This window comes from Physeter macrocephalus, chromosome 7, assembly GCF_002837175.3.
Source record: "Physeter macrocephalus isolate SW-GA chromosome 7, ASM283717v5, whole genome shotgun sequence".
Taxonomy (NCBI): Eukaryota; Metazoa; Chordata; class Mammalia; order Artiodactyla; family Physeteridae; genus Physeter; species Physeter macrocephalus.
The window spans coordinates 53,455,588-53,471,074 of NC_041220.1; the positions used below are offsets into that span (position 1 = coordinate 53,455,588).

General features: G+C 35.8%; 1 protein-coding gene across 1 annotated transcript in view; it reads left to right on the forward strand.

The window, feature by feature from the left end:
- FRYL (FRY like transcription coactivator) overlaps positions 1 to 15,487 on the forward strand; it is a 248,563-nt gene that overhangs the window by 104,705 nt on the left and 128,371 nt on the right. The window contains exons 4-5 of the mRNA XM_007114521.4: positions 4,758 to 4,957; positions 13,218 to 13,271. Coding sequence (XP_007114583.2) covers positions 4,838 to 4,957; positions 13,218 to 13,271 — 174 coding nt within the window. The 5' untranslated portion in view covers positions 4,758 to 4,837. The remainder of the gene's footprint in view (positions 1 to 4,757; positions 4,958 to 13,217; positions 13,272 to 15,487) is intronic.

Consider the following 15,487-nt stretch of genomic DNA (forward strand, 5'->3'; position numbering starts at 1 on the left):
TTTTTTTTTGTGGTATGCGGGCCTTCCTCTGCTGTGGCCTCTCCCGTTGCGGAGCACAGGCTCCGGACGCGCAGGCTCAGCGGCCATGGCCCACGGGCAAAGCCGCCCCGCAGCATGTGGGATCCTCCCAGAGCGGGGCGCGAACCCGGTTCCCCTGCATCGGCAGGCGGACGCGCAACCACTGCGCCACCAGGGAAGCCCTAGTCTGGGAATTTTATAGTTTTGCATTTTACATTTCGACCGATGATCTATGATCCATTTTGAGTTAGTTTTTGTAAAAGGTGTCGGTTCTGTGTCTAGATTTGCGGGGGGTGGGCATGTAGATGTCCAGTCATTCCAACACCATTTGTTGAAAAGTCTCCTTTTTCCATTGATTGCCTTTGCTTCTTTGTCAAAGATTAGTTTCACTTGACTCTGTCTTTGTGAGTCTATTCCTGGGCTCTCTATTCTATTCCACTGATCTATTTATGTATTCTTTCACTAGTACCGTACTATCTTGTTTACTGTAGCATTAAAGTAAGTTCTGAAGTCGGGTAGTGTCAGTCCTCCAACTTTGTTGTTCTTCTTCAATATTGTGTTGGCTATTCTGGGTCATTTGCCTCTTTATATAAACTTCAGAATCGATTTGTTGATAGCCACAAAATAACTTGCTGGGGTAGGCTTGCTTGCTTTTTTTTTTTTTTTTTTTTTTTTTGGCGGTACGCGGGCCTCTCACCGCTGTGGCCTCTCCCGCCGCGGAGCACAGGCTCCGGACGCGCAGGCTCAGCGGCCATGGCTCACGGGCCCAGCCGCTCCGCGGCATGTGGGATCCTCCCGGACCGGGGCGCGAACCCCGTTCCCCTGCATCGGCAGGCGGATGCGCAACCACTGCGCCACCAGGGAAGCCCGATAGGCTTGCTTTTTAAACCAAGAATTTTGCTTTTGCCTCTTAAAATAAGAGATATTTTTGACTTCTGGTCTTGTTCAAAGGCCATTTACCTTATACCTTTTCTTTCTTAGGTTGTCATCAACATGTTTACTACTAACCAATATAAGTAATTAATTATAATAAGTGAGCAATTGTGTGGTATTTTGTTACTTTTCTGTATTATATAAATCTCTTCGTAAATATGTGTGTAATATGCAAGTATGTATAAGATTATGACCACAAAGTAGTGATTTTTTATCCCTAAAGACCTGTTTTTGGGGGTGAGGGTACTGCAGGCAGCTTTCATAGACTCCACTGGGGTCTTTTTAAAACTACATCCACCCACCCCTACTCATCCTTATCTAAAACACCTCAGTCATTGAGTCACTGTGCATTTTGGGGGATGTTACTGTTTAGTGTTGTGCATTAAGAATATAATGGAGCTAGAAAACACTGAGAACCGCTGCTGTAACGTAATGAAACCAAACATGTATCAACTTAGGGTTTTTGTGTCTCTTCTCCCTTGTCTGTTCTCCTTCGTTGAAGTTCAGTTTATCTTATAAAGGCATAGGAGTCTTATGAGCATGAAAAAGGTAATTTTTAAATGAAACATGCTAAGAACAGTGCTATATAGAGAGTTAGCTGTCTAAAAATACTGTATTTATGTTTTATTTGCACCTTACCTAAGAGAAAGAGTATACATGCTAGTTTAATTTTTATATTTTATCTTAATTTTATATGTTAATTATTTGGGTCTTGCTTTATTCTTCTTATTATCAGAGTTTTATAGATTTATATTCCAAGGATGTTTAATCTGACATTGGGTTTTTACAACTTGTAATTCAATGCCTGAATTGTGTTAAGAGTTACACTCTCACATTTATGTCTTTATTCTCCCGTAGGCTTATATAAAATTTTCAAAAAATTTTAATAGCATGTAGAGAAATAGGATTGTTTAACCTCATAAAATATTTAACTCAAGCAGTCTGGTGACATCAAGTTAATCTAGTTATGTGTAAACTAGCCTTCTTACCCTGCTTAGAGTGACCATCACTTTTTCTTAACTATTAGCAGAATATGAGAAAAATTCACATATCTTCACCAAAGCTGAACATTATAGTGAAATACACAATTGGGGGAAACCACTTTGATAAATGAAAAGTATTATTTAATTTTTATTTATTTTTAAAATATTAGTGAGGTTAAATATTATTTTCATGGTTACTGGCTTCTTCTATTATATCTTTTGTAGCTTGTTTCTTCATGTCCTTTGTCCAGTTTTCAGTTTGGGGGTGTGGGTCTTTTTCTAACTGATTTCATTAGAGCTTTGTGGATGGAGGTAAAAGTGATTAACTCTTAATAAGTAATTTTCTTTAAAATTTGATTTTTTTTGTTGTTGTTGTATTTTTTTTGTGTGTGTGTGGTACGCGGGCCTCTCACTGTTGTGGCCTCTCCCATTGCGGAGCAGAGGCTCCGGACGAGCAGGCTCAGTGGCCATGGCTCATGGGCCCAGTCGCTCCACGGCATGTGGGAACTTCCCGGACCGGGGCATGAACCCGTGTCCCCTGCATCGGCAGGCGGATTCTCAACCACTGCGCCACCAGGGAAGCCCTAAAATTTGATTTTTTAAAAAATTGAAGTATTTTTATTTTGGAAGATAATGCAGGTCTTTGGAAGATAAACCTTTATCTGGAAGATAAATACTGGTTTCCCTAAAACTTTTGGCTGTATTGGCAAATTTCTTGAAATATGCAATTATGATATGTAGGAATATTTGTTTATGCTTAATTTATGTTTATGATTTTTTAGGAAGTAGAAGACAGTAAGGGTGAGTTTTTGAGAGGTCATTTTAACTGAAGTTTTTTCTTTTTGAGGAGACTTTAAAGGTTACAATGTTCTTAAGATTATACTTCATCAAAGTCTAGAATTCAAGTGCCAAAGTCTATCATAGCTTCTTGTTTAAAACGTTTATTGTAAAGTTAAAGCCAAAGAAACTTTGTAACTCTCTTATGATCTTATGAATCTTAATTGAAAGATATATTTTGTATCTACTGTGATAAATCAAAATCTTAAAAATGTTTCATCCTCATTTTTATTTCTAAAATGTAAATTAAAATTCTAGAAACTATCTGGGTAGGCATTTTCACTATTTTATGATTCCCAAGAGTTATTCAACATGTGTGGATATAAAATATAGAGTATTCTTAATGACTCAGAATAAATTTTTAAAATTTAAGATCTCCTTTCCCCACAATGACATTTGTTAACACATTCTTTCCTTTATAATACACAGTGTTGGATCATGAAACAGAGTAAACAAACAAGTCATTGTTTAAAATAAATAGTGTGCACTGTGTTCAAAGGACTGTGAATTTTTGTTTTGAATTGTTATTATATAATTTTAGTTCTAGAATACATTACATATATTTTAATTTTATGTGATACAAAGATATTTACTTTAGATGCAATATTAACAGTTTATAACATTCTTTAGATTATTATTTTAAATATTTAAGCATCATGTATGATTAATTTCTAATCTTAACCTTGGAGGAAAATATTCTATTCTATAAAAAAGAAGTAAGTAAACAAAGATAATGAATAGGACATGAAAGTAAGCCATTCTTTCGTATTTGGAAGTTCAGTCTTTTTTTTTTTCCCCCTGGCTGCACTGCACGGCTTGTGGGGTCTTAGCTCCCCGACCAGGGATTGAACCTGGGCCCTCAGCTGTGAAAGCCTGGAGTCCTAACCACCAGACTGCCAGGGAACTCCCGGAAGTTCAGTCTTTCAAAAATATTTATTTTGCTTAAATTTGCAAATTATTTTTTTCTGAAGTGACTGCCATAACCTGACTTTATATTGCTTTCTAGAATTTTCTTTGGGTGTTATCACAGTCACCTTTAGATATCTTGACACATACTATGTTTGGTAGAGTAGGGTTTTTTTTTTTTTAGTTGACGGAACAATTCCTTATAAGTTGGGAGTGTATTTATTTAGATTAAATTTATTGTCCTGTGGTTATATACACACATACACGTAAGCAGAAATTCAGTGTTTGAAAAATTGTGTTCTGCTTCCTGTTTCAAGGAGGGAGTTATTTATAGGACAGCATATTGAAAGGGTAGTATCTAGAGATCAGCTTGAGGGAGAGAAGTACATTCTTGCAGGTTCTCCGTGATTATTCCAGGCCAAGGGGATGTCACAAGCTGAGGTTAGAGAATGGGAGGGTCTATATTATACAACAGCCTGGAAGATCGAGGTGACTGGATAAAACTGTAGATAAAAGCCAGGTAGACTGCCCAGGCAGTCCAGAGAACAGAACGGGTGAAGATAAACAGCAAGCAGTGATGTGTGCTCTTTTTGTGCCACACTTGATGTGAAGCACTGTTTGCCAGGCACAATTGATATCATCCCTATCTCTCCTTAGAATGATTCAAAGAAAGGTCCTTTGAGTCATGTTTTATTTCCTTCATTGCACATAACTTTGTTTAGAATTCATTCAATACATATTTATTGTATACCTAGTATATATACCAGGCATTGTTCTAGGCTCTTGGGATTCATCAGTGAACAAAAAAGACAGGAGAGGATCTCTGTTCTTATAGCATTTACAACGGTAGGGTAGGGAGAAAAATAGTACATAGTAAACATAATATATAACTAAATTATAGTTACGTTGGGCAGTATGTTAGAAGGTGACAAGTGTAATAGACAAAAATAGAGTCTGGTAATACAGATTGGGAGATCCAGATGGGGTTTAGGGGGAGGATACATATTAAATAGGGTGGTTATGGTTGGCCTAATTGAGTTGATTATTAAAGCAGAGTTCTTTTGTTTCTTTTATTTTTAGCTTCAGCACAAGTCAGCAAAGTGAATAAGTACTGCACTTCTTCCAACTTTCATTCCACTTTGGGGAAAAAGAATATCATCATGTCAAGCATTACGATTGACCCAGATGTCAAGCCTGGTGAATATGTCATCAAGAGCCTCTTTGCAGAATTTGCTGTTCAAGCTGAAAAGAAAATTGAAGTTGTAATGGCTGAACCCTTGGTGAGTAGAGCTGACCTATAAATCAAATATTTTCTTGACTTGCCTTAACCATTATATTACAAATTTTCCAAAGAAAATAATATACTTGAAAAAATATTAAAGGAAGCCAATCTGAAAAGGGTACATACTGTATAATTCCAACTATTTGACATTCTAGAAAAGGCAAAGCTGTGGAGACAGTAAAAGATCAGTGGTTGCCAGGGATTGGGCAGGGGTAGGGGTGGGATGTGAATAGGCAGAGACAGAGGATTTTTAGGGCAATGAATATATTCTGTATGATATTATAATGGTGGATACATGTCATTATACATTTGTCCAAACCCATAGAATATACAACACCCGTTGTGAACTGTAGTGCAATCTATAGACTTTGGATGATTAGGCTGTGTCAGTGTAGGTTCATCAGTTATAACAAATGCACCCCTCTGGCACGGAATGTTGATAATGGCGGGGGCTGTGTGTGTAAGGGCACAGGGGAATATGGGAAGTCTATCCTTCCACTCAGTTTCGCTGTGAACCTAAAACTGATCTCAAAAATAAAGCCTGAAAAAAAATTAAGGGATAGGCCAGTAGTAAAGTGATGATCTGAAAAGCTGTAATGACTCTAGAACCCACTTTGATAAGTTACTGCAGGTCACCAAAGAACAAAAATGGATTTCCCCAATGGGAATTGTTGAGACAGATAAAACAAGAGAAAATCTAAAACATTCTGTGAGTTAATGATGTGACAGTAGCCAGACTTATAATGAACACGTAAACAGCTTTGAACTTACAGTACACGAGGATACTTAAAGAATGTGAAGAGTTCTGTGTGAGTTGAGCTTATGGTGAGGAAGAAGGAAGAAAAAGACCAAAAACAAATGTCTGGGTTGGATTCTAACGAATTGTGGTGGCTATTATGATAGATAATACAGTGGTTGGACAGTAAGAGGGAGAATAGATGAAAGGCAAAGACTGTTTAGTTCTTGTATATAATTCAGGCTGGAACAAAAAGAGTCTTGGAACTAGGGCATTAACAGTGGAGAAGTGGTTGCAGAAAAAAGTGAGATAAACAACAGAAGCAGAATCAGTAGAACTTGACACATAATTAAATAGGACTAGGTGTTTTGAGTGAGAGTGAAGGGTTAAAGATTTTTTGAAGTGTTAGAAAAGATGGTAGTGTATTTACTTAGGTAAAGAAAACAGGAATATTATTGGGGTAGTAAAGGTGATTAAGATAATTTTTCCTTTGTGTATGTTCAGCTTGAGCTACTAGCGATCTAAACCATGTGGAACTATTTGATTGGTAGCTGGAGATTCCTTCTGGGGACTCACAAGAAGTATAGATTTTGACATCATCTACATGAGGGTGATAATTAAAGCTAAAAGAGCACATGATAATATCGAGGGAAGAGAGTATAGAATAGCATTATTATTGTCGAATAATATAGAGAGGCAGAACACAGTGAACACTGAGGAAGAGGGTATTGGACTTGGAAATTAAACAGCCTGAGAACAGTTTTAGCAGGATGATATAACTTTAGGAAGCAACTCTTTGGGTTTGAAGGGAATGGATATGTGATATATCAAGATCACGCTGGTAGGTTAGAAGTACGGTGATGATGATGAAGATGGAGGTAGAGGATGTAATAGCTCAAATTTATTTATTCCTTACACAACTGGATTAGAGATAGGTCTTCACTGCCACTTTGAGACTCCGAGGGTTTGTTACTTGTCTGAAGCCCAAAGCCAATAAGCAGCAGAGTGAAGAGTTAGCCTTGCTCAATCTGCTGTCCTTCCTCAGAAGGAAGGGAGGAAAGGAACAGAAAAGAGAGTAATGATGACCTAAGAAAGAAGGGAAGTTGAGGAAGTATTATAGGTTCTTAATTTTCTTAGTGAAGTAGGACTTAACATTACTCATAATATGATGGTATGTGTGTGGGTACATGCATGCCTCGAGTTTCTTTCTGATCATTAAATAGAGGAAACTACTCTGAAGAAAGCATCTATGAAATAATGTATTTGAGGTTTAATAAATAGTAATAGGTAAAAGATCATTAACCAAAATCTATATTTTAAAGCTACGCATCTCACTATATTCACTTTAAATCATTCCACGATTACTTTCTGCATATCAAATTAATGTTTTTATACCAATGTATATATATTTTACAGCATGTATATAATATAAAATTCTGTTTTAGAAATTAGGATGACAAGTCTATAGATATGAATTAGTGATTATAAGCCTTGATTAGAAATGTACTTACTCTATAAAATGTTATTTTCTTCATCCATGGTCTATGAATTACATGATAGATCGCTACACTAGCCTACTTAAATAACGTACAGTCAGAAAGGGAACCACTTTTAAAAAAATACATTAAAAAAAGTTTATGGAGCGTGGTGACTATGGTTGATAATACTATATTGTATAACTGAAATTTGCCAAGAAAGTAGAACTTAAGTGTTCTCACCAAAGAAAGAAAGAAAGAAAGAAAGAAAGAAAGAAAGAAAGAAAAAAGTGAATATGTGAGGGGATAGATGTTTTAATTAACTTGAAGGTGGGGAACCTTTCACAGTATATATGTATATATCACATTGTATACTTTAAATATATTACACCTTTATTTATTACTTCTATCTCAATAAGCCTGAAAAAATGTTTATTAAAATTTAACTTAGATCAAAGTAGAAATTATAGTATAATGAACCCTCAGCAATCAGCTGGCTTCAGCAGTTTGCAACTTACACAGCACATTTTTAAAACTTGTACCTATTTTATAAAATATTTTTAAACGGCACCATGTGCTGTAGTCCTAAGAGCTCTAAAATATTTTATATTCTTAAAGGAATTTTAATTTTGAAATGTGAAAGTCTTCCGAGTAAAATAGTTAAAAGAAAATACGAGTGAAATTACCTAATTTGAATGAGTCTATAATATGGTGATTTTACATCTTTCTCCTTCCTTTTTCTCCCAATGCCATTGTTACTCTCCTAGCTCGGCCTGGTTCTGTCATATTAGGCCATTGCATTAGTCTTCTAAGCAGTCAAGAAGTGGTCCATCTCCTTCCCATTTTCCTTGTTCTCATCAGACTTTTCCTCATCTAAAATACAAATATTATTGCCTTTCTGCTTTAGAAATCTTGCTTCCTTTTCATTGCTATGGATTAAATTCAAGTTCTTGGTGAGTCATTTCAGCCTCTTCACAGTCTCGTTACAGTTTGTGTAATGTCTCATGATTCTCCTATCCTGATGTGTGCTGTGACACTTAAAAGTATCCTCTGTATATTCTGTTGTTCTGATGTATTTGTTTTTATTTTTCTCTCAATCTAAAATGCTTTTTTGTTCAAAGTGTCATTTTATTTTTATGTCGTTTATTTATTTATTTTTGGCTGCGTTGGGTCTTCGTTGCTGCGCGCGGGCTTTCTCTAGGTGTGGTGAGCGGGGGCTACTCTTCTTTGTGATGCGCGGGCTTCTCATTGCAGTGGCTTCTCATGTTGCGGAGCACGGGCTGTAGGTGCACGGACTTCAGTAGTTGTGGCCCGTGGGCTCTAGAGCACAGGCTCAGTAATTGTGGCACACAGGCTTAGTTGCTCCGCGGCATGTGGGATCTTCCCGGACCATGGCTCGAACCCGTGTCTCCTGCATTGGCAGGTGGATTCTTAACTACTGTGCCACCAGGGAAATCTTAAAATGCTTTTAATTCCTCTGTTTTTAAACCTCTATTCATTCTTCCAACTTCCCACATGTTCCCTCTAACATAGTGATCCTTCCCCAAACTAAATGAATCTTTGTTTTACTATAATAATTTGTTCATACTCCTCGATTCTGACATTGTCATATTATGGTTAATTGCTTACATGTTTATCTTTTCTGATGTGAGCTACTTGATACCAGGAACCAGATCTCTCTTTCCTCTGTACCTGCAGCACTGCCCTTGGTGGTAGGCGCTTAGTAAAAGTTTGTATTTTAAATTGAATGTAGCCTTAAGAACATTGCTATGGCCTGTGCCCTTTTTCTTCTAACAAAGCATAGTATCATTGTGTTAGCCAGAGCTTCTGATAGTTCTTTCAGAAGAGTCTGATGTTGACTATATTTTATTCGTTCATTTACCAGTTAATTTCAGAAACATCTGCTGTGTAATTTAAAATGAGATTATTAAGTTATGGTGAGTAGTGGTGAGGATTCCATTAGAAAATAGGTGTTTCTACCCCATCATCACACTTAAGAGAGAAGAGGCATCCCTGCTTACTCCTCCTGACACACCAGGAAAACCCCCAGTGTTGTAGAGTACAGCAGCCAAGGACAAACACTGGCTGAGAAAATCCCCATCATATTTTACAGATTTTACCTGCCTCACTCCTATATACCAGCATAATTTCTTCTTGTCTGAATCAGATCTCTGCTAGCTTTGTTTCATTTATGTCCAAGTCTGAGTAGATGGTGTATCGTCTACCCAGCATCAAGATTAGATAATGAAAATACATTTAATCTAACATTATCACAAGGTTTTTATTATAGCTTCAGATGCATTTATTGTGATCTCATTTATTTTGAAATTTATTTTGTACCCTTTCCAGTAATAAACAGCCATTCAAGATGACTCTCTTGCGTTCTTGAATGAAACTTTCATGGGGTCTCTTTAAAGAAAACAGCATCCATGAATTGTTACATAAAAGGAGGCTAGCATGTCTCATGGTCAGATGGACAGTAGGTTACATGAAAACTTAGAAGCACAAATGTGAATGGCTTTTGCTAAAAGAATTTAATCAATCACTAAAATGAGAGAACTGGCCTTTTCATTCTCATATTAGAAGCCACAATAAAAGGAGGTTAAGGAAGGCAAAAGATTCGAAGATTGGCTGGGCTTGACTTTAGCCACAATTTCATTTTTATCTTAGAAGGAAGATTCAAGAAGGAAGGGCAACCATTGATTAAAATTGCAGCTTGCAAACTATGCAATCAAATACCTTAGGTTTCTTTCTTCCTAAAAGGAGGTAGATCAATCCTGGGTAATGATCCAGACACATCAAGCTTATCTGTTACTGTTTTAGATTGCCAGTGACCAGAAAAGAAGAGAGGAAAAAGGGCTTTAACCAATCACCTGCTGATTTAGCCTGTATGTATTTGGTTTAGGCCCAGCATTTTTACAACTCTGCACTGTCCACTGTTTTTTTGATAATATTAAATATGTATTTTAAAGAGTTCTGATCTCTTATTTCCTCCAAACTGCATTTTTCTGTTAGTTTCCCCTTCTCCTCACTTGCTTATTATAACATATTATATGTTATTTATTATGATTGAGGCACTAAACAGCTGATTGGAAGCTCTGTGAACATGGGGGGGCCTTTTTGACTGTGGTCTTTAGTGTGTAATCATCTGAACCATCAATGTCAGATCTTTTGTTGGAAGCTAGTCAGAGTCTCTTGGAGGAGTCCTTCAGTAGCCCAAATGGGAAGGTTTAGACTTGGCTGCTAGCATTCTGGGGATGTAGAGACAGACGATAACTGGGGGTTTTGATATTTAGTATATACCTTTTTACTTAAGCTCCCTGTCTTCAGTGTGGTATCTTGTCTTCAACTGTACTATCCCCCAGTCGACATCTCTGTTTTGCCCTTTCGTAAGAAGGGCAATTCCTCTGTGGGTAGGGTGGAGGGACAGCCAACCTGCTAAGTTGAGTGGGTGAAGGGAATGGGAGGGAGGGTCTAAATGTTTCCTAAACTATCGTTCAACCAGTCCTTTTATTTTAACTTCACCTTCACCCACACTTTCATAGTACTGAAATTCTCCAATTCCTGAGCCTTTGGGGAGTTCCAAGGTACTGACTGGATTATCTTTCCTTCACTCTGCATGGCAAGCTTACTCACTTCCCTCTGGTTGTGACTTAAATGTCATCTTCTCAGTGGTCATTCTAAAATCTTCACCTCCATTGCAACTTCCTATCCTATAAAGTCTGTCTAAGATAATATATATTTTCTTTGCTCTGTCATTAGACTTTTAGCTCTACAAGGACAGGGATTGTTTAGGAGAGATTGCCATCTTTAGTTGCAAATTATTGAAATATTTCAGTATCATTGTTATGCTGCGAAAATCTTTTCAGTAAATGCTTTTGCTTTCCCTGGAAGCTACATGTTGCTGTTGGTACTCTATACATAGATACTAAAGGATCAAATTAGAGTATAAAGGATTGTGCACCTTAGATTCATTATTGATCTATTATATTATTATGAAATAATAACATTATAAAAAGTGGAAATAGTTTTAAAGGTTATATAATAAAAATAATGACCCTTCCTTCCATTCTGGATCAAGATAATCACTGTCCATAGTTTTTAGTATACCATTTTTCATGTCTATTATTTATCAATCTCTGTAGCACCCTCCATCTTTTTTTTAAAAAAAAAACACAAATGGGAGTTTTTATATGTATATTTTTTCTGTCCCTGTTTTTATTTTAACAATGTAAATCAGAGATTGTTCTATTATCAGCCCATATATATTTGTCTCTTTCTCTCTAATGTTGAATATTATTTCAATAAAGGAAAGTACTATAAATTTTTTTTTTTTTTTTACCAGTCTCTATGGATAAGCTGCTTGGGACTTACCCCAACTTGAGGCTACTGTGAAAAAAATACTACAGTAAACATTCTGGTACATAAGTCTTTGCATTCGTCTATATGTGAATATAGAGAATAATTTGTATTCTTTTTAGTTGTTGTGGCTATCGGTTGCATGTACTATAAACATGTTTTAAATAGTTATCCTTTCAAAATCTCACATTGGAAGTACATCTGCTTGACACGATTAGGCCATCCTCAACCATACTGTAATCAAACCGAGAGGTTAATACAAAGTCCTTGATTAGTAATTTATACAGCATTTAGTGCAGTACACTTGTTTCATATTTTTGTACTGATGGTAACGTGAGTGTTCTTTTGCATTCAAACATCATTTCTGCGTTCTTATTATGGAAAAAATAACTCATCCTCACTTTTTGGTTTAGGGAAAGCTCTGTGAGGATGTCAGATCTTTAGAAATCTTTGAGAAAGCATGAGTTTGTTGAGAAGTGAAAAGTGTGAGGTATAAGAAAACAGTGTAAGTGTTTCTGAGAAGGTTATTGCTCTCTTTTAGTCTGCTTGGCCATACTTTATTCTATAAACACCCTATGTGAGTAATAAACTACTTAGATCAACACTCCTCAAAATATTACTGAAGACCTTTAAGTTTAATATTACAGTGAAAAGAGGGATCAAGTGAGGGGGATCAAATAAGTCAAATAAGTTGGTAAAAAACAGCTTATTATCTCTCCTACACCACCCCCAGCCCAGGTTTTAAATACACAATTCACATTAGGATAGCTCAGTAATTTTCAAACTTTTAGATACTTTTAAAAACAATGTTCTGTTGGACTTGCTATGAGACTTTCTGTTTTACTTAAATTTTAGAGTTAGTTAATTGGGCATATATATTATTGGACGGGATCCTCATCATGCTACATGTTTGTAGTGTATAATAGTTGGTTTTAGAAATCGACGACTTGTCTGCAAGATAATTACCAAAGTGTGCTTAGCATATAAGGGCTCAAGTGCCAAGGACATGCCAAAAACCTTTCCCTATTAAGAAAGTCAAGCGCTATGGAATTCAGGTATTTTACTGACTCCAATTAAATTCGTTAGAAATGTGATTCTCTGATAATTAGATTAGGAATTTTTAAATTTCAGTGGCAGATACATTTGTGAGTTTATTTTCATGAAGTTATAGCAATAAATGAGAGAAGGAAATTGGGGCTCTTGGATAGATAAGCTTCAGAATATACATATTTCTAAATTCCAGTTTTTTTCATGGAAAAATGGCATTTGTTTTCCTATGATATATATTTCAAAAAATATATTTATTGAATAAAAATTCAATAAAAAAAGCATAAAGTAGAAAATTTAGAAAATCATCCTAAAAAATCTCAACAAAAGAATCAGTCATAATATATGTGAACATAATTTGAGACATCTCTTATGTTCAGTAAGTTAGGTAACGATATGTAGGGTAAGCAGCAAGGCAAGTAGGTAGAAAGGCTGACAGAAGGGGTCATGCTAGGTATGCTATTCAAAGTTAAACTAATAATATTAAATTTTGTTTGTATTAGCAGATTAGAACCTTTCCTTGAAACAATCTAATTACAAATAAAACAAAAACAAAACCATCTCACGAATCTCAACTGTTTATTATCGGTAAGATTTCTAATATTTTGCATATATACTTTTTTTTTTTTTTTCAATTGTAGGAGAAGCCATTATCTAGATCTCTTCAGAGGGGTGAAGATCTTCAGTTTGACCAGGTATGCCGATGTGGGGGGAATATTTTTTCCTGAAAGGAAAATGTTTATCCTAACAGTCTGATCCAAATACATCCAATATTAAGAAATTTATTTATCTTGTTTAGTGGTCCTGTATGTTTTTATACACTAGATTCAGTCTGGAACTGGTGGTCTGTTTTTTAACAGAACAAATAGAATGAGTTATGAACTGTGAACTTCATAGAATGAGCTGTGAACTTTATTGACTTCTGTTCATTAAGCATTTTAAAACTTTGCTTTTCATTGGTACCCTCTTTACTATGCCCTTTGAAAACTTCTTAAAAGATTTCCAGTCATATCCCTGAATCTTTCCTTGTATATAATTTTTACATAATAATATTTGACCTTTTAACATCTATTTTTTCCTGTTGGGGGTATCAGAACCTTTATACTGACACATCCAGCCTGGTTCTCTCCCTTTCCACCCCATTTTGAAGGCAGAGCCAGAGACAAGGACGAGGTTCTGGAAAGAGATTCCAAGGAGGAGACTTGAGAGATTGAGGCAGGGAAGAGGAAGAACTGGTAGAGATCAGTGCTCTGGGCACTGGGGATTCATTCCATTCTAAGAATCATACAGAATGTCACCCATTTTTGTCTTTCTGAAGAATGGAGGGCTGGAGCATTTATCTGCAGACCCCATCTCCAGCAGTTGAGCTTTGCCCTAAGAGGCACTAACTGCTTGTATCTGTGCTTGTGCAAAGGCCAAGTGGACTGTCTGTGTCAAAAAGCCAAAGAAGCTTAAAAAGGAAGATATACAATGGCCAACCCTCCCCCTCCAAAAAAAAAAACCCAGCAAAACCAAAAACCTTTTTATATAATACCAATATCTAAAATTTAGTGGTAATCCTCTAATGTCAGTTCTTTCCTCTTGCTGATATTGAATGTTAGATCAAGTGTTGTTTTTGTCATAATTATGTTTGCTCAAGACTTATTTCATTATATGTTGATTGTCTGCAAAACCCAATAACCCAGATCAGCTTTCTGTTGCCATCTAGTATTCCTGAGCTACTCTTCTCATAATTATGTATCTAGGAAATAGAAGTTAATGTTCATATTAGTCTGCTTGATTAGATAAAGATGACTGGTTAGGATTACTTGGTGGAGGCTTACCAAAATGCTGTGTTTCTGGATTCCACTCCAGTTCTGCTGACTCAGAATCACCAAGAGCAGTGCTCTGGCACCTGTATTTTGCAACAGCTCCCTAGGTGATTCTGAAGCACACACTTAGTAAATAGCCACTGGTCTAAGAAGAAACCATAAATGAGAAGGCTAGTTTTCTGTTACAGTAATAGTAAGATCACCTCATATAACCCTTTTCAAATCTTAATGCCATTACAAAAGGTACTAATTGTTACTAGTTATTAATTAATTATTAATGTATTATTAATATATTATTTTAAAGGTATTTAGATTATTCACATCTTGAGTCCATTTTACTAATGATGAATGAACAATCAATATGAAATCTTATTAAACAACATTTTAAGGAAAACTTCCATTTCTTTTTTTATGTAAATGATTAATAAAACTATATATTATCATGCTCCATACCTTGATTTTTTTCCACAGTAAAAAGCTATGAGTGGGGTAAACTGCTTTAATATGTATTTACAGTAGCAGATGGTGTTTTGTTGTTCCTTCTTTAGGTGTTAAAAGAGATTTCCTTTGAGTGGTATTGTTCATTGTTAATGAAATATAAATTTTCAAAAGTGGTTAAATAAAATTAGAATCTTGTTTTTACTTTAATTCCCTATATTAGAAACTATTCACCTGTCACGTTATGGTAATTTATAAATAAAAGCATGATTAAAGGAAGGCAGAGATCATGAAAAAGAGAAAAATACCATACATAAACTGTTTCATTCTTTTTTATACGAAAAATATAAAATATTAGGAAAAATAAATGTTTAATTCCTAGAGGTATCAATTTATCTTCATTAACTGATACTTCCTACAGTCGTGGAACTGAAAGAGACCTTGAGTATTCCTGCAACCCGTAGTTTTTTAGTTAAGCAAAACAAAGTGAAGCGTGTTTTACTGTATGCTAATTTTAAAATACTAATTTTACGAGCAATGGGTTGAATCAGATACAGAGTCTCTTATGAAGAGAGAATGTTTTTTTCTCTGGATCCTCGAGATGAAGAGTGACCTTAGGGATGACTAATGGTAGCTGGTGTACCTCTTACCACCACTGCAGG